At 57.0% G+C, this 22943-nt stretch overlaps 5 protein-coding genes across 5 annotated transcripts; 2 read left to right on the top strand and 3 right to left on the bottom strand.

Annotated features, from left to right (window-relative positions):
* Positions 1–217: 217 nt before the first annotated feature.
* CkaCkLH20_01370 (nuclear pore complex component) lies at positions 218–1086 on the bottom strand (the record flags this gene model as incomplete). Its single annotated transcript, XM_038884089.1, has 2 exons — positions 218–794; positions 845–1086. The coding sequence occupies 2 exons, from the start codon at positions 1084–1086 to the stop codon at positions 218–220; spliced, it is 819 nt and encodes a 272-aa protein (XP_038750681.1).
* An 867-nt stretch (positions 1087–1953) lies between these two features.
* Positions 1954–3771, top strand: CkaCkLH20_01369 (uncharacterized protein; the record flags this gene model as incomplete). The annotated part of the gene is made up of 3 exons (XM_038884088.1): positions 1954–2386; positions 2436–3625; positions 3679–3771. The coding sequence occupies 3 exons, from the start codon at positions 1954–1956 to the stop codon at positions 3769–3771; spliced, it is 1716 nt and encodes a 571-aa protein (XP_038750680.1).
* A 276-nt stretch (positions 3772–4047) lies between these two features.
* On the bottom strand, positions 4048–5893 carry CkaCkLH20_01368 (major facilitator superfamily transporter; the record flags this gene model as incomplete). The annotated part of the gene is made up of 4 exons (XM_038884087.1): positions 4048–4358; positions 4426–5314; positions 5384–5617; positions 5678–5893. 4 exons carry the CDS (start codon positions 5891–5893, stop codon positions 4048–4050), a joined length of 1650 nt encoding a protein of 549 aa, XP_038750679.1.
* Positions 5894–7250: 1357 nt separating this feature from the next.
* CkaCkLH20_01367 (uncharacterized protein) lies at positions 7251–9875 on the top strand (the record flags this gene model as incomplete). Its single annotated transcript, XM_038884086.1, has 1 exon — positions 7251–9875. The coding sequence occupies one exon, from the start codon at positions 7251–7253 to the stop codon at positions 9873–9875; it is 2625 nt and encodes an 874-aa protein (XP_038750678.1).
* A 3713-nt stretch (positions 9876–13588) lies between these two features.
* Positions 13589–16208, bottom strand: CkaCkLH20_01366 (uncharacterized protein; the record flags this gene model as incomplete). The annotated part of the gene is made up of 2 exons (XM_038884085.1): positions 13589–15240; positions 15299–16208. 2 exons carry the CDS (start codon positions 16206–16208, stop codon positions 13589–13591), a joined length of 2562 nt encoding a protein of 853 aa, XP_038750677.1.
* Positions 16209–22943: the final 6735 nt, after the last annotated feature.

Raw genomic sequence — 22943 nt, 5'->3', positions numbered from 1 at the left:
ACACTCCCTTCTGGCACGGTTTGTTTCAAAAATCAACCGCTCGATCGCCTCGTCTCAAGAAACATCGCAGGCAGAGCAGGGAATTGACTGAAAAGCCCTCGTCAGTGAGGCCTCCAACGCCGTTCTCCGAGCTGCTAGAGAAACCACCGTCTAAAAGTCCCAAACACATCGAATGCATCGCAACATGTCGTTTACGAGAAAGAACCGCAGCATACCCTCAGTGCATCCAGCTCCCTCCCGACGATCTCCTACCCCTCTCGTAAAGCCATTTGTTGTTCAAGCCAACACTAGTACGCTTTCCAGTAGAAGGGCTTGGTGTCGGAGGGTCTGGGAAGAGAGAAGAACTGGTGCTTGCTCCCAGCATGCTGCCTCCCAAGTTGGTTGAGGAGCCGAACGACGACCTCCGGTTGCTGTTGAGACTTGTTGAGAACTTGGACGGGCTGACGTTCAGCGGGGACGGAGAGTAAGATGGGCCGTTCAAGGACGATCCGAGGGCCGGGCTGCCTCGTCCCGACAAAGGAGAGCCAGAGAAGCTCCGGTTGCTCGCAGGTGAGCCAGCCAGAGACGGTGTCCGCGAGTACCGGGGCGGGGTACTGTAGACAGCATCGGGTGTAGCCGCAGTCGCACTCGGGGGCAGTCCAAGAAGTTTGCGCTGAGCGGGTGTAAGAGGGATGTCGGCGAGATCGTCAGCCGGTCGGACGAGCGGCAGCATGGCCATGCCGATGTTGGCAAGAGGAACTAGCTGAACTACATAGTATGCCCAACCGAGATAAGATCGTAGAGACACACTGAACCTGTCAAGAGTTAGACCAGTTAAGCGTTGCCAAGTTGATGCCCAACATACCATTGTGCGGGGATGTAGGATCGCGCGAGAACCTGCGAAAGCCAGATGCTCACTAGGAAGGCGATGTTGATGGCGATCCTCCTCACGTTCTTCTCGGAAAACGTGGTCGCGTTTCGCCGTCTCGTGATCTCGTTCAGACGGGGATGTCTCCAAGTGCCCGGGCTGTCGACGACGGGCGTAGACTTCTGTGGTGTGGACCTGACAGGCGTGCTGACGGCCGCTCTGCTGACTGAAGAAGACATGTTGGTCTATGTGCTGGGTATCGGAGTCGAAGTCAGAGTCGCGAGGTCGAGGTCGATTTTCGGCGTCAGGGTCAAGGCCTGGAGCAAACCACGTCAGCCCTGCCGAAGATTTGCGCATCCATTGAGAGTGGGGAGGGGTGGTTTCTTACCCGTGGGAATCTTTCGCAAACCTGTGAATGTTAGTAAAATGTCGTTTCGACGCTGCGCTGTCGCCAAGCGCGCGCGTAGTTCAATACGCCTCCTCTGTCGAGTTGAAGATGGTGATGGATATGGCAGACGCAGGTCGCAGCGCAGCGTGGAGCTGTCTCGCGGGAAGGCCTGGCAGAAAAACAATGCACCAGCCACAAAGGCCACGGCAACCGGCAGAAAGCGGTCAGTGGTCAGTGGTCAGTGGTGACCTGAGGTGAGGTGGTGGAAGCTTCCCGTTACATGTGGGGCGGGTGGCGCACAGATCCCACCAGTGCCGAGCAGTTCGAGGGTACGTACTTGTTTTAGCTGTGGAAGCCTTCCGAACTTCCCCAAAATCTCCAAGTAACACCAACCAGAGCACCTCGAGGTCCCCTGATACCTGATACCTGGGGTCCTTCCCGTGCAGCTCACCCAAGTCAGCCCAGCACAGCCGCCGGGGGGTTATGTCAAGATTCCCCGCCGAAGACTGCGCCAGCGTAGCCCACTTCACCACGAAACTTCCGAGCTCAAGCTCCGGCACTGCCTCATGTCATTTCCTCTCTTGACATCTTCCGAGCTTTCCATGCCGGCCACGTAAAGCATTCTATCGACACATCGCTCGTTTGGCCACGTCCATCCATAATCATCGACACTCGCGACCCGAACTGACGTTGACCGTGAACGATCGCGTCGCCCATCATGGGGTTCTTTGACAACGTCATGCTCCAGATGGATGAGGGCGTCTCGGGACTGTTCGGACAATGGAATACATACACCACCGCCCTCGTCACTCTGCTCGTCGTTATCGTCTCGTACCGCATCGCGTCTAGCCAGGACCCCGATACCCATCCCATGTTGCTTGCCCGCCAGGCGCAAGGCTCGCCCGTCCGACAAAAAGGAGAATCGCCCGTCTACCGATCCCACTCTTCTCCTCACGGCATGCCTTTGAACAGCGGACTGAATGTGAAGGATCCTGGCGCTTCCAAGTGGTCCAGGGGACGGGACGGAGACCTTAGAGATATTTGGAGGAAGGCCGCGACCGGAGGGTCCGGCGAAGATGGCCAACGTGCCGTGGGCAAGGGCCGCATTTTCACGGTGTTGGGCCGCGAGAACGTTATTGAGCACCAGCTTGGTGAGTACACGTGCTTATCACAACGCCTACAATATCTGACAACATGCAGATGATATCACCCGACAGATCAACCTGATCGGGCAGCACATCCATGAGCAGGGAGGCATCCGTGTTGCCATCTATCTGCCCAACTCCATTGAACTGCTGGCCGCCTTGTTTGCATGCAGTTTCTACCCCAATCTCACGGCCATCCTGATTCCCTTCGATGTGACCAATGAGGAGCTCATCATGATGCTTCGTCGTTCTGCCGCCGACACCGTTATCACGGCACCCGGCACCTTCCCCTTCGACACCGTCGTAAAGGCCTACCCCTCTCTCCGCCAACTGATCTGGGTCGTAGATGAGGGCAGCAGCCACATGGACTGGAACGAAGTTCCCGAGGGCACTGGCGGCAGCGTCAACGTTGCGACCTGGCAAGAAATTATCAAGGATGCGCCTGCTGATGCCTCGAGGGAGCTCCCGCCCATCGATAAGGAGATTGAGCCGAAGGATGTCGTTACGTTTTGGCAGACGAAGCCTGGAACTATGGAAGAGATGGTTCGGTTCACTCAGGCCAACTTGGTTTCTGGGGTTGCTGGTCAAATCGCCGCCATTCCTTCCACCCAACGACTCGGCCCGTCGGATCTCTTCCTCCCGGCCGATTCTCTGACCAACATTTACACTCTCACTCTCACTCTTGCGGCCTTGTACTCCAACGCCTCCGTCGCCTTCAACTCCGTCGCAGGACGTTCGCCTGATCTGGTCTTGGCCACACAGGGAGTGGCCCCGACGGTGCTGGTCGCCACGCCCGAGACTCTGCTGAGAACTCACCAGGAAGCGACCAATCGCCTGACGTCCGCCATAGGCAAGGTTGCCCACTGGGCCCAGTCTCGAACTCTGACGGAGAGCGGCGTCATGCCCGTCGCCTCCGCCGCTTCTCGGTTCAACAGCTCGTCCCGCCCTGCGATTGGCACTACCCCCGGAAAGTTGCGTCTTGTGTACGTGGCAGACAGAGCCGGCGCCGAGACACCGCCGCTGTCGTCTCGACTGCTGTCCGATCTCCGCGTGTTTTTGGGTGCCAGGGTTATTTACGCTCTCACGGCGGCCAAGGTTGCCGGATCCGTGGCCCAGACTGGCTACTACGACTACAGAGTACATGACGATGAGCGTTCGCATTTCGGCCCCCCTGTCACGAGCACTGAGATCCTTCTGAGAGATACGGAGGAGCTCAAGAATGAGGATCAAGACTACAAGGGAGAGGTAAGTTCTCAAGGCCCAACGCCAGATATTTCATTACTAACGCATGCCGATAGGTCATTGTGAGGGGTCCCTGTGTTGCAGGCAACGAGGCTTCTATAAAGGTTGCGGGGAAGATTCGGGACGACAACACATTGGCGTATGCCTAGAGCTTGTACTCCGAACTAGTGCTGTTCTTGAATAGATGTTTGTTGTACTCTCTGACACACAGTATAGAGGGTGCTATTTCTGCATCGACGTGATCTGTTTCTATGTGCAACAATTTTCTATCCAACTGTCAACAAATTTTCGCAACGAGTATAGCAGTTAAGTGTTCCCTGAGGCCCTCCATCTAACAAACTGTGCATCTCGCATATGGCCAAGCAAAATCAGCAAGATTGCGTCGCCGCCGTGATTCCCCTCTATCTCGGTCCCCCCCGGTCTGTCTATCGTCTTTCCAAGGTCGAGTGCAGAACGTGCTGCCTCATCATCGAGATGAAGACGAGGGCGAGTAGCGACATGCCGAGCATGGTGAACCACACGCTGCGGAACGCCTCCATGAAGGAGTCGATGACGCCGGTCTTCCACCCGGGGGGCAGGTGCTTCAGCTCGTCCAGGTCGTCCCTGATGCGTCCGATGATCTCCGCGGCGTCCGGGTAGTCGCCGAAGCGGTCCCAGAGCCGGTTCTTCAGGACGTTCTGGTAGACGGCGGACCCGATTGTGATGCCGACGGTGCCGCCGAGACTCCGCGCCAGATCTGGGAATGAGGTCAGTTTTCTACGTGCTAGTGTGAGGGGTTTCGGGGGGCGCGGGTCTCCACTTACACGTCGCGGACGTGACGACTGCTTGCTGGGAGTGGTCGACGGCGGAAATGCAGCCGAGCAGCGTGATGGTCAACATGGAGCCGTAGCCGCCGCCCGCGAGGAAGAACACGAGGTAGTTCACCCAGGCGGGCGTGTTCGTGTCGAACTGGGTGAGGATGACGATGCCGATGTTGAAGAGCACCAGGGCGACGATGCCCGGGACCACGTACTTCCCCGTCTTCTTCATGATGATGCCGGCTCCGACGGACATGATGGACACGCCCAGCGGGGACGTCAGGATGCGGAGGCCCGCGTCGGTGGCCGAGAGCCCGTTGACCTGGAGGTAGAGCGGGACGTAGAAGATGGCCATCATCATGACCATGGTGCAGAGCAGGTTGGTAAAGCAGGCGGCGAGGATGGTGCGGTTCGCGAGCAGGCGGACGGGGATGATGGGCTGCTTCACGCGGCTCTCCCAGACGAGGAAGGCGGCGAAGGCCACGAAGGAGAGGGGGATGGTGGTCAGGGGCAGCGGGTGGACCCATGGGACGAGGTTTCCGCCGGCGTTGAGGCCGAGGAGCAGGAGGACGAGGAAGGAGATGGTGAGTGCGACGCCGACGAAGTCGATGCGGGCCAGGTAGGACTTGTCCGAGGCCTTGGGCGGGACCTTGACGAGGACGGCGACGAGGACGGCGGAGAGGAGGACGGGCGGGACCTGGATCAGGAAGGCGAGGCGCCAGCCCATGGCCGTGTGGTCGTTGATGAGGCCGCCGAAGACGCCGCCGAGCATGGCGCCGGAGCCGTAGGCGATGTTTCCGATGCCCTGGTAAATCCCTCTCTTCCTCAGAGGGATGAGGTCCGAACCCAAAAACGTGCTGATACTCATCAAACCACCGCCGCCAATGCCAGCGACCTGCGTATAAAACAGTCAGTATTAAAGTACAGGTCATCAGAGGGGTTAGTCAGGCGCGTCTTTTCTTACCACACGGCCGAAAATGATGGCGGACTGGGTCCTAGCGAGGCCGCAGATGAGGTTACCGGCGGCGAAGAAGATGTTGGAGAAGACGAGACCCGGACCGCGGCCGAAGATGTCCGTCAAACGGCCGGAGATGGGCTGGCAGGCGGCATTGGAGATGAGGTAGGCGGTTGCGAGCCAGCTGAGGAGACTGAGGGACTTGAACTCGCTCGAGATGGGGCCGGAGAGAGTCGCGATGATCTAACGAACGTCTTGTTCAGCAACAGGCAGTGGGACGTGAGAGTCGCGTCTGCAACTCACCGTGCTATCGATGGCGCCAAGAAACACGCCAAAGTACGACGTTCCCAAGATCAGAGCCAGACGGCCGCTGGAGACGGTCTCGGCGATGACGGTCGTCTCCTCGTCGTTGGCGGCCGCGGCGGGTGTGCCATTGCTGGCGCCGTTAAGCAGGGGCGTCGTCTCCGCGGCCTGGACGCCGTTTGCCGCTCGCTGCGGCTGCTCTTCATCCGCAGGCATGATTCCTGCTTTTACCTGTTTATCACTCTTACAGAAAAAAAACCCTTCACAGTGAGTGAAACGGAGATGGAAACTCTGCTCGGCCGTGATTGTCAATGACGCCTTTCGGCTGATCTACGGATACGACTCCGACACACTAAAGAATGCACGCAAGCGGCAAGGTTCAGGCGATGTTATGTAAGATGCAGTTTCCCGTTTCTGCCCTCGGAAAACGGTATGTCGTTCAATCGTGATGGTTGATGGCCGCCGGCCCGGATGCAGAACTGACTAATTACTAGTTGTTTAGTGGGAGAAAAGCTGTGAAGCACTGAAGATTGCTGTTTGGGGCCGAACGTCGGCGCTACCCCAGCTTTTGAGCCCGGGCCAGCTGCCCCCAACGGGTAAAGGTTTGGCGGCTTGTACATGAAGCAATATCGTCGCGTGCGACACAATCGCCAGCCAAGGCAGGTGCCATCCCCGGGGAGCGATGAGGGATCGAGATAAGGCCGCGTTTGGCATGTCTTCAGCGACTGTCATTTGAAAGAAAGGGTAAACGGCCGGGGGCTTATTGGGATTTAATCCCCGGGTGTTGCGTATGCCTCTCTTATCTTACCCACCAGCGACACAACCTCGCAATCACGTCACTGCCGATGTCGGTGTTCGTGAGCGCTCCTCTCCTCCTCTCGACTTTATTTATCTCGGCGGTTTCACTTCGACTGTTTGGCGGCGCTCACCAACTTTGGAACGAGAGAAGATTTTCGACATGGGAGTTTCTGCCGGAGAATGACGCACAATTCGATGTTTGTGGCGAAGGGTTCGATGGGGAGATGACGGGAAAACACCAAAAGAGTCAGCACGACACCACACGAAGCGAGCCATCGACAATGCCAGAGGAGCACAGGTAGGGGGGTTTGTTTCCTCAGTGTTGTTTCCTCTTTTTCTCTCCCTACGTCTCTTGATCGACGTCATGTATTCAAAAGCAAAACTTCGGCTAGCAATGTATTTTGTTCGATTTCCCCCCAACATGCAAACCCTGAAAACTGTGGCATCCACAGGGTTGTTTTTGGCCTCAATCTGCCTCAGGATCTGAGCGGCGCAGCATCATGCTTTTCTCAACCAACAAAGATGCTCGGAGGAATTTTAGAGAAAACACTATCCACATGAGGCCAAAAAAGTTGGCGGCCGTGTTACTCAGACCGAAAACTCAAGCTGCGTTTGCTCAATGGCCTCAATTGCGTCTGTGGCTGGATCAGCCGGCCGACGGCCTTATAAAGGCTTCACAAGATGTTCACGACTTTATCGGAAGGGATCTCACAGAAGCATCAGCACTTCCATCTCTTTACTCACAGACCAGTCTTCTTCATCAAAATCACTCAAAATGGCGTCCTCCGATGTCTTGTCGCAGACTCTCTTCACCATCACGAACGTGAAGCTCGACCAGCTTGACAAGCAGAAGGCCGCCTATGAGTCGAGCAAGCGGGCTCTTCTGGATGAGGCGGCCTCCGAGGGGAACGACCGCACGCGCGCACAGCTCTTCATCGAAAAGGCCAAGACACTGCCCGCCATGTCCAAGATCGGCAATGGCAGCCTCATCTCCATCGACAACCTCAAGCGCTTCGTCCAGCAGTCCGAGTACGACCCCTGCATATCAGCAAGCTTCATCCGCGACTGCGAGAAGGCCGTATCGCAGGAACTCGACGTGGAATCCGCAAAGTACCGTTTCGCAGAGTTGTACGGGAAGCTTGTGAACGAATGGATCTCCGCTGGCAAGAGCGACGATCAGAACTCGGAGTCAGGATTCGTCCCGGTGGGAAGGCAGGAGATGCACGAGCAGCGGGCGACGTGGGAGGGTTATGTTTTCCACGCCAAGGAGACGGACGGCGACGCCATCAAGGAGTACCTGGAACGGCTCTTCTGCTCGTCGTCCAAGGACGTGAAGCGGGCTTTCGTCGACTTGAGGCTTGATGTGGTGAAGTTCCAGAAGTGGTGGGACGAGCAGACGCATTTCAACGAGGATTCGCTGGGCAATACGATCCGCGGCCTGTTGCGGACCGACACCCTGACGGACCAGAAGAGGACGATCTTGAACGACTTCCTCAACAACAAGGTTGTCCTTCGAGAAATTGCGGACGTGCTGAACATGCGGATGCAGACACGGCAGAAATGGTCCTGGGACGGCGAGAGCACCATCGACCAGCGACGGCAGCTCAACGGGCGCTACCGCTTCTACCCCGACGACGACCTCCTGCAGTCCATCTTCATCCATCACATCGGCACTCAGTGGGGCGTCAAGATGCGCAGTCTCCTTTTCGCCTTCACGGATCGCCCCGGTGTTGAGAAGAGCGTCGCGACCCCCATGACCAAGGAAGACGTCCGCCGGCGGCGGTACTTCCTCAACATGGGCGGCGGCGCGCAGATCGAGTACGACGACTCGGTGGAGAAGAAACTGGCGAGGCACTTCAAGGACGAGATCTTCCTGGACCAGCTGCCGCAGACCGCCGACGAGAAACGGGGCGGGTACAACGGCGACGACGGCCTGGAGGACGACAGCCGCAAGGCCCACATCGCCATTGTCCAGAACCTACTACACCTCATCCAGTCCGAGATCATCATCAGCCAGCGCCTCGGCAACGACATGACCGTCATCCGCTCCGACTTCAAGTGGTTCGGCCCGAGCGTGCCGCACTCGTCCATCTTCGCCGTCCTCGAGTTCTTCGGCGTCCGCCCCGACTGGATCGACCTCTTCCGCCGCATCCTCGAGTGCCCCCTCCGCTTCAAGCAGGACCCGCCCGACGCCCCGGCCCAGATCCGCAAGAGGGGCACCCCCCTCAGCACGCCCCTCGCCGACTTCTTCGCCGAGACCATGCTGTTCTGCATGGACTTCGCCGTCAACCAGAGCGGCGACGGCTGCCGCCTGTACCGCCTGCACGACGACATGTGGCTCTGGGGCGGGCAGGAGACGTGCGCGCGGGCGTGGAGGACGATGGTCGAGTTCGCGGGCATCACGGGGCTGGAGTTCAACGAGAGCAAGACGGGGAGCGTCAGGATCGGGGGCGAGGCCGGCAAGAGCAACAGCGGCGGCGAAAGCGAACGGGAGGCGGCGGTCGAGGGCCTGCCCTGGGGCGACGTGACGTGGGGATTCCTCAAGCTCGACCGGGCGTCCGGGCGCTTCCTCATCGACCAGAGCAAGATCGACGCGCACATTGACGAGCTCCGCCTGCAGCTGGAGGCGTGCGGCAGCGTCTTCGACTGGATCCAGGCGTGGAACATTTACGGCGCGCGCTTCTTCGGGACCAACTGCGGCCAGCTCGCCAACTGCTACTCCCGCGCCCACGTGGACAGCACGCTCGCGACGTTCCACCGCATACAGCAGCGCCTGTTCGGCCGGGACGGCGGCGGGGTCGCGAGGCACCTGGAGCGCGTGGTGGCCGAGAGGTTCCATATGCACGTCCCGGACGGGTACCTCTACCTCCCCGCGTCCCTGGGCGGCCTGGGGGTGCAGAACCCCTTTATCCACCTGTACCTCATCCGCGAGGGCGTCGAGGAGGACCCGAACGAGATCATGGACAAGTTCCTGGAGGAGGAGGAGGCCGAGTACCGCAGCTTCAAGGCGCGGTACGAGGAGGCGGACCCGGTGGACTTTGCCCGGCGGTCCTCGTGGGGGTCGGTCGACTGCGCGGACCTGCGGGACGAGCCCTTCATGAGCTTCGACGAGTTCACGCGGCACCGGCGGCGGACGTCGGCGGGGCTGGGCCGGGTGCTCGACAAGCTGCGACAGCTGCCGGAGCCCAAGCCGATCGAGCTCACGGGGGACGTGGAGGCGGCGCTGGGGTCGGCGCCGGAGGGCTGGTACGGCCTCAGCGGGTACGAGCAGTGGGTGTGCGGGCTCTACGCCAAGGACATGATTTCGAGGTTCGGCAGTCTGGTGATTGTGGACAAGGGCCTCCTGCCTACGGGGTTGCTGGACATGTTGAGGCAGAGTCGATTCAAGTGGCGCGGCTGAGGAAAGGAGCGTGTAGATTGGATTTCATTTTGGACGAATTTTCTTGGAATTAGGCGCGGAAACCCGGTCCTTGTGCCATCTCAACTCAACAACTAGGGATTTGCCGGCTGGTTTGGAGTTCACGGGCTAGGAAAGCACCGGATACCCTGCGGATTGTACAGTAGCTTAATTTGTGTTCAGAATAGGGGTTTTCCATGTTGGTTTACACCGCTGTATTAGTCAAAATCAAGCATCGCGACTCAAGCTCCTCTCTATCGAAAGTCTCTGATGATTGTGCAAGATAAAAAAAAAGAATCAACCCTCGATCCCCGTCTCCGATCCCTGGCCTTGCAAAGAGGCAAAAAAACACGCGGGACTTGACGTGTTGGCGCCAAGCAACAGGGTCCTCGGCTCGCGTTGCCTTTACACCGACGAGCCCGATTATTGCTTCCCTTTCCTCGCTGTTTCTCGTTATGACCCCGGCATTTCTTCCGCTTCGCGATGGTGGACCTGTGTTTGCGTGCTTTCCTCGTTGCGCAGGCCAGGTTCACAAGCCACCTGGTCGTGAAGAACCGGTGTTGTAAACGTCTTGGGTCCGCGTTTTTTTGAGGCCCCGAGGCAGCCGACGAAACCAAGATGGAACTCGGCACGCGCATACGTCAAGGGGATGGATTGGATGCACGTATTGGTACCTAGGCGGCATTTCTCTCAACCGGCTTATAAAAGGCTCGTCGGACATCCTCGCTCACCGACTGTCGTCATCGTCAGCATCCCCGTTGATGAAATCCCGGAGCATCTCGATTTCAAAAGTGCAATGACCTCAGGGGGACGACCATCAAAAAGCCGCAGTGACATGGTATCAATCAAATAAAAAACGATATGAGCAGAACAGACAACGCAACAAGTCTGGCGAGTGAGATAGGGACGACCGGACGTCCAAGCTGTCAAGAAACCCCCCACGCAATGTCATCTCACTTCTGGCCATGCATCGCCGACTAATTTACACACGTCAAACAAGCCGGCCTGTCATCCCAAGAAGCCACTATCTCACCCAATTCTCAAAAGTCCATCCGCCCGCCTTACTCCGTCGTTCTCCGTCGCTCCCTTCGCACAGACGAACCGAACGGAAATGGGGGAGGGGAATAATACCACCACACATGTGCGCAGCAGCACCTTCACACGCGCATCACGCACCCCGGTCTGACGAGAACAGACACCGACATGATTAAAGTACGGCTCGACCAGGGCCAGGGCCAGGGGGAAAGAGGGCCTGGGTGCAGTCGTCCAGGGGAGTTCGCAGGCGGGAATGATGGGTCCAAATCGCCACCGCCTCGAATTCCCCTGCCTTTCTCTCACGTAGTCGGAGCATCTCATATGGATGGATGGATGGACTTGCTGCCGTCACTTAGGTTCTTCCTTCCGGCCTGTCACTTACACTACCTAACACTACCGAACCCCGGCTCATCGCTTTCTCTTTCTCTCTTTCTCTCCTCCCTCCCCTGGCCTGCTGCTCCTTCATCCCATGTCCAGTCCAGTCCACCAGTTCCCCCTGCTCGATATGCGCCGCCAGATCGAAGACCACAAACGCCCGTCCGGTCCCGCGTCGCAGCCCTCCAATCATCATCCCCCGAATCCCCGGGCCTGGCTCGTTCCCTTATCACCCCCACATGGGAACTTTTTGGACTTGAGTGGGCTTCTCTCTGGTCTTCATACCTGGTCCCGGTCCTGGTCCCTCATCTCATCCCGGTCATCGTCCTTTTTCCCCAGCCCGGACGAAGCCACCCCCTGATCCCTGGAATCCCTATTAACCCCCCTGCCCTGCCTGGTTCTGGCTGTTGTTCACTATCGACATGTCTCTTCTGCGCCAGCCCGGCCGGTCTGGATACCTTACCCCGTGCCATGCATGCATGGCATCCTCGATACGTTCCCCCCTCTTCGACTTCTGAATTCCGGTTCTCGTTCTGCGTCGACAAGTGTACCTACAACCTCGTCTCTCTCCGAGGCATGTTGCAACCACATAACCTGCATCGATAAACTCTCTCCAGGACTGGACCCTATCGACATACGATCAACACTCGCGCTCTAGCGTCGCAAATCATACAACACACACAGAGTTTCCCAACGTCCATCTGTATGTATGTAATTTCTAATAAACCCAGCATCCTTCCATCCATCTTCACTCGCCTCGGTCTGTCGCAACCGAAGTTCGCAAGGATCTCGGATCACGTAAGGCGAGGAAGCGAGCGAGCGAGCACGGGGTCGAGAGGGGGCGTGTCGTGTCGTGCCTAGGCGATACCTGCTCATATCAGAATGGCACATATCGAAGAAGAAGAAGAAGAATCCACATGCCACCACATTCAATATCCGATGCCCGTTCAAAAGAACCCTACGGATACAGCGCAAAGTTCCAGGTTTTTCCCGATCTCACACTTCACGCCGATGTGACAGAAACCCGTTCACCTTCGGATGATACTCTCTCTCGCTCGAGTTCACGGCGCGATATCAGACATGTTAGTCCGTACAGATACGTGTCTCCTCGGCGTATGTAAGCAAAAAAGATACACATCCTCAACCCACACCCCCCGTTCGCTCACCTCACGCTCGTCACTCGCCAACATGGACGATGGATCGCAGCCCACATGCGCCTCCCGCTCCCCAACGGCGCTTGGAGCGATTGCGACTGGACGAACGCCGGTGGGGGAGGAGACCGGGGCGAAGCGGGAGGCAAAAAAAGAGAAAGCCACCGACACCCCGTCCCTCCTTCACGCTTCTCACCTGTGACCTTAATCCTTTCCCCCCCTCTTCACCTCACCTCACCCCTCATTCGTCACTCCCACCACGCCCCCCTTCGTCCCTCTCTCCCTCTCTCTCTCTGTGTGTGCTTAGCTTAGCTCAACGCGATGAGACGCTGAAGGTGCTTCCTTCCTCGAAAGAGCCCCTCCCTCCGGCAAGTTGCGCTGCCGGCTGGGCTGGGCGGCTGGAGCCTGGCGGGGTTTCGTCGTCTCGGTCTCTGCTGCTGCTGCTGGACCCTGAGACTGTCCTTCACCTTCGCCCGCTGCCCGCTCCAGCTCCAGTTCTCGCCTCGCGGTTGCCGGATATTCATCGACCGGAAACGCAGGTACCATCGTGCGAAAGGCCGGAGCTGAGCTCACGAATGAGCACGCCATCGTTATCAAGTGTGATGTCTGGGGCTATTTGCTTCTAATACTCTAAATCATTCTAGACCGAACTCTCTTTTACAGTTTCTTGTGTCCAAGGAACGCCGGGCCGAAGCTGCTCTGCTGAAGATTGAGTCTGATATAAGCTTACACTAGTGACATCGCGTGATAAGGAACGAGTGTGGATCGGACAAGTTGCGCCTTCATGGTTCTGTATTCCTGAGGCTATCGTCTCCTTTTCCCTCCTCCTCCTCCTCCTCCTCCTCCTCCAAGTAAAACTATTTCCTCCCTTCCCGATTACGCCTTATCATAAACATGCATGATGTGCAGTTAGCTACTATTGTACAGTTACAGATAGATTCCCCCGACCCGTGGCATCGTTCGTCTCATCAATCGTGACCAGCCCCAGCTTGCCGCCGAGTTTATAAAAAAAAAAAAAAAACACATATCGCGCTCCCCGACCCGCCCCTGACGCGCGCTTGACTCGTGTATTTTCCCCCCAAGTCACAAATCGAATTCTCCTTCCCCTGTAATTAGTCTTTTTTTTGTGGTCTCCCGCCTCGTTCGGAGCCAGGCTCAAAACATGATCCACTCCACTTCGACACCGGGACCCCCGATGCACCTGGTCCAGTTGAAGGGTCCTCTGCGCATAGCCTCGAGCTTCATGGCCGCGGGGCTCCGGGGCTCGTTCTTCTCCCACTCGCCGGCCCAGAGTCGCTCGAGGACGTCCAGGGCCGCGAGGTTGTTCATGTAGCCCGAGCGGGCCATGATCTCGCGACACTTGGCCCGGACGATGTTCTGCTGCAGCTCGTTGACGCACTCGCTGCCCGCGATGAACAGAGGCCACAGCAGGAACTTCTCGGCCTGGCTTCCGGGCTCGAGGGTCGTGGCGTAGTAGACCACCTGCGACACGAGGTTCTGGAAGTTGCTGTGCGACGACGGGAGGTTGGGTGATGCCAGGCGCTCCGTGAACAACAGAGCGGCGTAGCGGAAAGCCTCGGACAACGAGCCGAGGTCCCGGACCTGTGCTGAGGTCGCGGGACCGGGGAGCGAGGCGTGGACACGCGCGGAGTCGAACTCCCAGTTCTGGAGTGCGATCCGGGCTTCTTTCCATTCTGTCCAGAAGTTGTCGCGGTGATCCTCGTAAGACATCGGAGAGATGATGAACTCGTCATCGTCCAGCGTCGAACCAAAGCCGTTGCCGTCAAATCGGTGATGTGACATGTTGTAGACATCACCGATTTGCTGTTGATGCAAGCTGTTGAGGCTGCCCTTGTAAGCATGGCCCAACGGTGAACCAAGCGGTGACTGAGATCTCGATGGAACATTGCGAGACAGAGGTCCTTGAACAGGACGGTGTTGGGCCAGCAGGTTCAGTCTGCCCAGCTTGCTGATTGTCTTGAAAAGCTCGCGATCACAGCCCACCATGTTCTCGGCTCCTGGAGGGAGCAGCTGAGCATCTGGCATGACTCCGTAGAAGCTTGCGTTGAGCTGAGACTCGCGGTCGTTGATGCTGGCCGAGATGGCATCAAAGTAGGTAAAGATGGCCTCCATCCAAGCAGAGTCGCGGGAAGGGGCAAGGTTCTGCTGGCGACGTATTGAGAGGATCTTCTTCACGCCGGCGAACTGGGTGTGGAACTTGGCAATGCCAGACTCCACCATGCGGTAGTGGCAGAGCAACAGAATGGTCGCCAGAACAGAGTCATGGCTGGACTTGCTCGGGTCATTGAGCTGCTGGTTGAGGAGGTGGACCGCGAGGTTTCGGTGTTGGTATTCTTCCGAGAGAGACTGGTCGTCAGACTGAACATCGGCCATCGCCTCGGCGGCAGACTTCTCTGCCATGAGCTTCTCAGAGAGCTCCCGGGTGTCTTGGCCGAGGCTGAGCCTCCTCTTCATCCGCAGGTTACATGCGGACAAGGCACAAATGGCATGTTGTAAGCTCTGGCTGGTCGAGGCGAGCTGCAGAATGTGCTCTCGGTACGGGTTGCTTGGCCCGTCAATAAAGACCATCGACGGGCACATAATGTTCTTGTAGTAGTCCATGTAGAATGGCATCTTGGCGATGAGATCCGAGTTCACGTGAAAGGCCTGGGGCTCGAACATGGTAGGCCACTGAGCCGAAGCCTGGTGATCGGAGTGGTGCGGCGACATCTCTTCGGGCGGCGGTGAGGTCCAGACGTTGCTGTTGGAATTGCAGCTCGTGCTGTACGCATCCATCTCGGGAACGCCTAAAGCCGTCACGTCAGCGAGCTTGATCCTACAGCAAAGCCGGACAGGCCGTCTCACTTAGATTGTCACACTCCCGCATCAGTTTCTGACTCAACTGACTTTCGAAGTTGTCCATGTGCGACGTGAGGCTCGAGCTCTGTTCGGACGGTGCGTACACAAGGCTCGGGCAAGACGTGGGGGCTCGCTGGTCAATGAGGATGGCCGAGATGGGGCTCTGCGGTCCTGGCGAACCGTGGGTGCTGTAACCGTCGTACATGACGGTAGGGCTGTGGAGGAAAGGAATGTCGTCTCTCGGATATGAGTGGCTGATGGGCGACATGTAGTCGCCATCACTCACAGACTCGAGGGAAGAAGACAGAGCTCCCGAGATGGGAATTGGTCCAAGATGAGCTCCCAACTTGCGGTAGTTGGGTCCGTCCGTGGGTATGCTACTGGAGTATGAAAGGTTTCCCCAATGTCCTGCCGCAATGGCGGGGGAGTGCTCGGGATGCGACATGGAGAGGAAGTCGTAGCTGGGAGGGTACGGAGTTGTCGGGGTAGAGACAATGTGCTCTGGAGAGAAGCCGCCGTCGTCGCGCATATTCCTTCGGGTCATATCGTCGACGTCGGCCCAGGCAGCGGTGGTGGCGGTTGAGTTGGCACGAGGTCGGACGGGAGACTTCTTCGCAACTCCTGCCACGGGTGGTGCTTTGGCGATGGGAAGAGACAGGCCGCGAAGCTTGCCTCGGCTGGCAACACCAACTCCCCAGGTCAGTTGAGTCTTGTAGCCGGAGCACTCGTTGCCGATCTCGAGACATTGTGAGCAGTAAGGCCGCCTGCGATCACACTTGACATTTCTCTTGGAACATGTGAAGCAGTCATCAGCAGCACCGCCAGCAGGAGCGCGTCTCCTCCTCTTGCGGATGGAGGCTACGGCAGCTGCGTCTTTTGCTTGAGCAGATTGTTGTTGAGTTATAGGGGCGGTCATGATTGCGACTTGAGATGCGATTCGGGTGGGAAATACGTCGGTGGCGTATATGCGAGTTGCTGCCGGTCAAGAAGGGAGCAGGCGAATTTGGACAATCAACACGCTCCGTATAATATGGGTAAACAGGCTTTAATATGAAAAGACAGAAATCTACTTCAGCCACAAGTAGAGGATGAAATCAGGTAGACGGATAAAGTCGAGAAGCGCGGCGATACCTCGAGAATGAGATGGCTTGGGGATGAGGAGTGTATAAATGGATCGAGCCGTGTTGAGCGTGCTCGTTGGCAACCACTGGTTGCATGGATGAGAGATTGGCTGGAGATACTCAGGCGGCGAACATGGATCATGGCCCTCACCAAGCAACTCGTCCGGGGGACGGATAGAGCAATTGTACAGGCAGTATGGGAGTACATACATCATGTGTGTAGACGGGGAACAGGAGGCAACTTGAGGGCACTGACGGGGGTGGGGGAGGCAGAGGAGGAGTAGGGAAGACCGGGGGCGGCGACGTCGACCGAAGGAGAGAAACCTACGTGAAGGCGAGCCGGGTTGTATGGGTGTGTAGGGTGTGTGCCTCGTCTCTCCGAGTTTCTGATGGTTCTCTCGATCTTAGTGGACGGGGGACATTGAGCTCGAGAGACACAACTAATAATGGTAGACAAGGCTAAGGAGAGCGAAAAGCAGAGAGAGCGAGTGAGAACAGAGAGTGAGAGGATGAAGATGAGTAGATCAGCGGGTCCAGTGCCAAATGTCTGAAGACCGGGGACCCCTGGAAAGATGGCCTCCCCATCTCATTGCAGGCACAGAGTCAAGAGTCAAGGGTTCCCAGGTACCTTGCCTCTGCTTGGCTTGCCCGCGATTTTAGGTTGTTCTGGTCAAGATGTGGCCGGGTCGATGCGACAGGGGCCCTGGTCGTCCAGTCGCTGGAGGGGTTACATGCCTCGCTCGTTCTCCCTTCCCTAGAGTTGAACATTAGGTGACGAGGAGGACACTGCCGCTTGACGATGTTGGAGAATAGGATGGCAGATGCGGAGAAGTCAACTCGAAGACGGGTTTGGGCGTAAGCCTGAGCCGTGGTGCGGCAGACCCGAGTAATCGCAAGCCTGAACGAAGGGTCCCCGAAACCTCGGCCTGATGTCCGTACGACTCGGTGCGTCTACCGCCAATACCTGGTCTCCGCCGTTGAGATATAAAAAAAAAATCACCATGACTGATGACATACGATGGACGGAGATTCAACCCGCCCGCCGCAACGGCATCCGTAGCACGGGAGGCCAGCAAGATAAGACGTGATAGAGGATTGCGGGGGGAGAGGAGACGAGACGGAGAATGATCAATGCGCGCACCAGTCAAGAAACAGGCGAGGATAAGAATCGTCGTTTGGCGGCGCTTGCGATCCCTGTCGCGAGGCATCCGACCCCAGGAACTCGTATTCAGGGTGCCTCGAGATGTCTCCAACCCGTCTGCGAGCCTGGATTTCTGCCAGATGGAAGAGCGAACAGAGGTAAGATTCGTAGTGAACTCCGATGCAGGCCATGGCCGCGGATCGTTTTTGCGAATTGCAAATCGCAGTCATTGATCGTCGTTGAGTCGACCATCTGTCGAGCACGAACAGTGATGAACAGAGACAAGAGATAGAGGCAAGGCGGGATTCGTTCTGCGGACTGACAGAAAGCGCAGTCAAGCATAGGTACCCATCGCCAGTCTCCGAAATGGATTCTGAGCTCCAGGCCATGGGCTGGCTGCTGCTCCTTTAGCGTCTAGCCTCAACCTAGCTCAGGTCCTTTTGCAAACCCACCACAAACCCACCCTCCTGCTGCTTGCCCACCCTTGCTAGCGACGCGATGCGATGCAATGCTGCTGCATCTGCCGCGCTACAGGGCATGGCAGAACAGGGTTGGGTATGTAGGGACAACGACAACAGCAGCGGCGGCGGAGGAGGCGGCGGCCGGGGGTCAGGTTGATTGGCAGCTGGCGAGGCGGCTTGCGTGCTTCTTCTGCGTCCAGAATATCAAGAGGCGTTGTGAAGAACCCCAAGTCTGCGCAATTAACTTTGGGCCTGCTGCGGGCAAGGAACAAGGAACCGCGAGCTAAAAAGACGCGGACAATTGTCGTCGACGGGGGTCAGGCGGGAGCGGTACTTGAGCTTGGATGAGTGGATGAGGTAAAGCGAGGTAAGGTAAGGTAAGGACGTCTTGTCCAACGTTAGTTCGTAGACTAACATCGAGAAAAGTTCCAGGGACACGATGTTTGGACGAACTGGCGGCTGGCAACAAGCCATCGACGTAGAGCCGGGCCAAGTCAACCCAGCCAATGAAACGGCCAGCAAGGACAATCGACGGAAAGCCACATGTCGGTAGCTGGGCAGTCCCGTCCACGCTCCTTTGCCTAGATGAACAGGTTGAGCCACTTAGAGGCCGATGGGCGCGTGGGGTTGAGACTTTGTCTGAGATGACTCTCGAAAGATTGCGGCGCCAGCAAACGATGGTAGAAGCCCACAAACAACGAGACGTAGCTGCGGTAAGGCGAAGGAAATAATAGCAAAATGCATGTGACAGCTGGAGATTTTGCTCTTTCTGGTGCTGGCAGAGGCATCTCATCTCAGCCAGCAGGAGGACTCAGCGGACGAGCCAGCAAGGCTGAGTCCGAGGCGGATGAATACCATCGGGTACTTGTCGGCCGCTGAGCAAGGTACAGGATATTGGTGAGCCGGCGCGTCAAATGGCAAGTATTTGGCGGCGCTTGTCGTGTATTTCCATCTCCCTGTGTCCCTCGGCATCCTTTGCTTCGAGCCGAGCTGACAAGGATGATGACGGGGTGGTTCATCGGTCGTCCTTCAGCCCCCGCTGAGGTATCCGTAGCGTGTGCTGGAGGAAAAGTCCTCAGTGCGACCGACGGTTGAACCCCCGCGCCCCGCGGCGGAGCAACTCTTGTCCATGTCCCTCTCCCGGCCTTATTCCTGTTCCTGTTCATGTCCTTGCGCGAGGTGCCAAAGATGCAAGGCGCCCGTGCCGGTATGGTGCCAGTGCTCGTCGCCACAGCCAGGTACCGCGGCAGACACAAGTCAGTGGGTGTCAGTGTACGGATAGTACAAGATATTGGGCAAATTTTGGCTCGCCCTGTCGTGTGGTCGATGCTGGCATCGCGGTGATTGATGGGTCTCGTAGTGGAGAGACAGCAATGCGGTTCGCATGTGTCTAATATCGGGGGTTCTCCAATACCCATTCTCGATATCACCAGTGTTGCAGAGAGTTGTTATCTTTAGTCTGAGAACCCTGTCCTTCCGGCGCGGTCTCCGATCAAAAGGGCCAAGAAGCGAGCGATGCAAGTGCTGAAGCAGTCTAGCGGTGAAAAGTGAGCTGTCGGTCGGATGGACTCTGGCTATGGCGCTAAGAGAAAGAGGTATTTGGCGATTCGACGAGAGGCCGTGGGAAAGATGTAGGACATGATATGCCGCGTTGGTGTCGAGGTACCATAGACTCAAGTTTCCGTCTTTCTTTGTCTGGAGACGCTGTTGCCGTCGGCGACGGAAGATGAAGATGTCGTCGAATGGATGGGATGCCCTGCCCAGTGCCAAAGGCTTGTCTTGTCGTCGGCTCGGCCGCCTGTGGAATTTGATGAGGGATGCAGGAGCAATGAGGTGGGGATAAAGTCTTGGCTTGCTGCCGGAAGTTGGAATACTGGGAGAAAAAGCAACAGTCCGTGAAAGGTGCAACCATTGGAAGTGTCGAGGTGTGTGGTACGTTTGGTGGAGAGGAAAGAACTTGGAGCTTGGAGATGCAGTTGACAAGTCCCGACCGCAGGTCTGCAGCTGGCACGGGCACTGGCACTGGCAACCGCACTGGCAGCCTAACGGCACTGGCAACTGCAATGGCAATGGCACTGAAGAACGCACGCCGGCACTCGAGAAGCAACCAACCTCACTCCCGGCCATTCTGCGCCGTAGCACCTCGATCAAAAGTGCCATAGATGCCCTGTTCTTAACCCGTCACGTCACGTCAGGTTTCATTCGCATCCCAAGTGCCCTGTCCTGTTCCCTAACCTCTAGGGTAAAAGGCAGCTTACCATCCCGCTCCAAGGAACACGGGCATCATCACATCACATCGGATCGTACTACAGACCCGTGTCGACACATCCTTCAACACCTGCTGTTTTCTTCCCTTCTACCACACGGCGCTTCATGATAAGGTAAGGTACCGTACCTCATGAGATGCTTTATCTCTTCATCTCTCACAAGGATCCCCCACCGAGCGTACTACCCTCCAACTTGATGGAAGCGCTGGAATACTACAGAAGGACACGAAGAGTGAGGCTAGAGCCAGGCTACAGCGGCGTCTGGAGTCTTGGCCAACTGCTGCTTTGATTCTAGCTGCGCCGCGGCGCTGTGCCTGATGAGCAACCAGAGTCTCATCGCAGCGAGTTGCAGGGGGGAACGCACCCTCTTCATTCTGCCACAGAGCGGGCGGCGCTTTTGCCAGACCTTCTGTGCAGACTTCGACGCGTCTTCTGCCGTTGAGCAACCGATTCCGAGGCCAACCAGCCAGGGCTCGATCCCCTTCTCGTTGGACAGAAGTGACTTGCAGCAACAGTTGCAGCAACATCTCGACCAACCCAGCCCAGACAACTTGACCGGAAGGAAAGGGGAGGGGGAACACAGTCTCTCCCTCTTTCTCTACCCAAGGTAGAGGCCGCAATCTCTCCCACCCACACCTTCTCGGTGCCCTCCATCATCTTCTCCCCCTTCCCCAACATCGACCTAAAGAAGGTGGCTTACTTACATGGCCGTACCTGCTTTATCTTCACCTAGGCAGCGGCTTCCTTCGGTCGGTTCAGGAAAGGGAAGAAGGAAGAAGATGGATGACCTTCTGGAACATCTGCTCAGGCACTCCTCATCAGCCCGTGGATTCATTCCGCCTTACCTGCTGTACCGTCCCTAGCCTTGTTGCCTGGATACTCTGTACCAGACCAGCTGGGAATCAGGCGTCCTAAGAAAGAATGCGAGAACGACTGCCTTGCCTGTCTTATCGACACCGAGGTCCGGCTTACACCTTATTGGTCTCTCTACGACTTCAAGTCTTGCCGGCCTCGTACCTGAGCATTTGGCCCCAAACATTTCAAGTCGAAAAAAAACGATGACATTTGCTCACGCAAGCTTCCACATCTCTTAGCTGAGATTGTGACAGACGTATCACTCTTCCGACTTTCGAAGCGTGGCCCAACATCGGTGTTCTACGCTCGTTATTGGTCCTTCGGTATTTGACAGTACCAGCCAACCACATTTCAGAGCAACCTGCATCCCAGCCAACGCAATATCTACTTTTCACCCCTTTCTTCCTGTTCAGCATACAGAGTACCTTAGTTGCACATTGGAAATTTCGGACGACAAGGACCGACTTACCAATGATTGACTGTGCAGTTTGCAGTTAGTCTCAACCGCCAGCTACATTGCCCAGACTTTTCATCGGAACCGTCACAACCCACCAAAAGCAAGAACCCCTGGCCACTTTGGCCTCAAACCTCACCTTCCCCTGTTCTGGTTCACCGCGTCCGAATCTTCCCTCTGCGACATTGGGGCACATCACGAAAGTACCGGCGGCACCAGCAGCGGCACCAGCACATCATCACGGTTGTGTGACCTAACCCGTACCGTTAGTCCGCTCTGGTATTGCTCTCTTTCGCCGCGCGCAGCATCCCTCATCTGACACAATGTCTCGAGCCCGCAGAGTATTGGGAGGGCATCCCGAGCTCAACGGTCAACGGCATTCATACGGAACCCGCGTTTTGGCGCCCTCGCAAAGTACCAACTCACCTGCCTAGTCTACCGACGGAAACTTTTCTCCTGGCCGATTTCGTCCATTTCCCGCAGAAACAGCGGTGATGTCCTGGGTTCAAGATTTTGCCCGCTGGACTCGACATGAACCAAGAAACTAGCAAGACGATGCTGGTTGATGTTGCGCCCAACCAACGGAAAAGACACAGGTTCGCGCTGGTGCTGCACAAGCCCTGTCGCTTTAGCTTGCCTCGCCTATGCAATGCGCCAGTCCAGTCCGTCTTCTGTCAAAATACTACTGACACGTTTGCAACTATCAAACCAGCCTTCAAAGATAGCGTGCACTTTTGGTTGACATCCGTCATCAAAGACAAGGCAGGCACGGCAGAGCGACACGATCGTCATCGTGGGGCTTCCCGGAGGTTGCCCCGACTTCATCACCAACGTCGGCCGTCTCCTAATTACCACCATCACATGCTTTTCCTGTTTTGGTGGTAACGGCCCCCTTTGACCCCTTCTCCATTTCAACTATTTTGATAACGTCGAGACCTCCGAAGCAATCCACGTCGGACCCGGCCGAAAGACGTTGAACCTTCTCAGGCCCTTGCAAAGCACCATGTCGTCAGGAGGCTTGAAGGAGAGCGCTGTTGTTCAATGACAGGGCATCGCCTCGCCAGGGGCCTCGAAATACTTTCTGTCGGAGCTGGGGAGTGGAAACAACTCGGCGGCCGCGATGCTTCACAAACATACCCCTTGCCAAAGAAGCCACAGTTCGAGTCAACAAACGGATTTGACGTCCAAGGGTCTCGGGTAATATCCACCAACATGACCCTGCTACCTCACACGACAGCACACGACTCATGACGATGCTTCTCGATCCCGGGAATTGAGCCTCGGCATTATTAACTTGCCATGACAGTCGTGTCTTGCCAACTTGAGCCTAAAAACAGAACCTGGCCAATCTT

This window comes from Colletotrichum karsti (assembly GCF_011947395.1).
Source record: "Colletotrichum karsti strain CkLH20 chromosome Unknown Scaffold3, whole genome shotgun sequence".
Taxonomy (NCBI): Eukaryota; Fungi; Ascomycota; class Sordariomycetes; order Glomerellales; family Glomerellaceae; genus Colletotrichum; species Colletotrichum karsti.
This window is presented reverse-complemented; position numbering and strand designations above follow the sequence as displayed.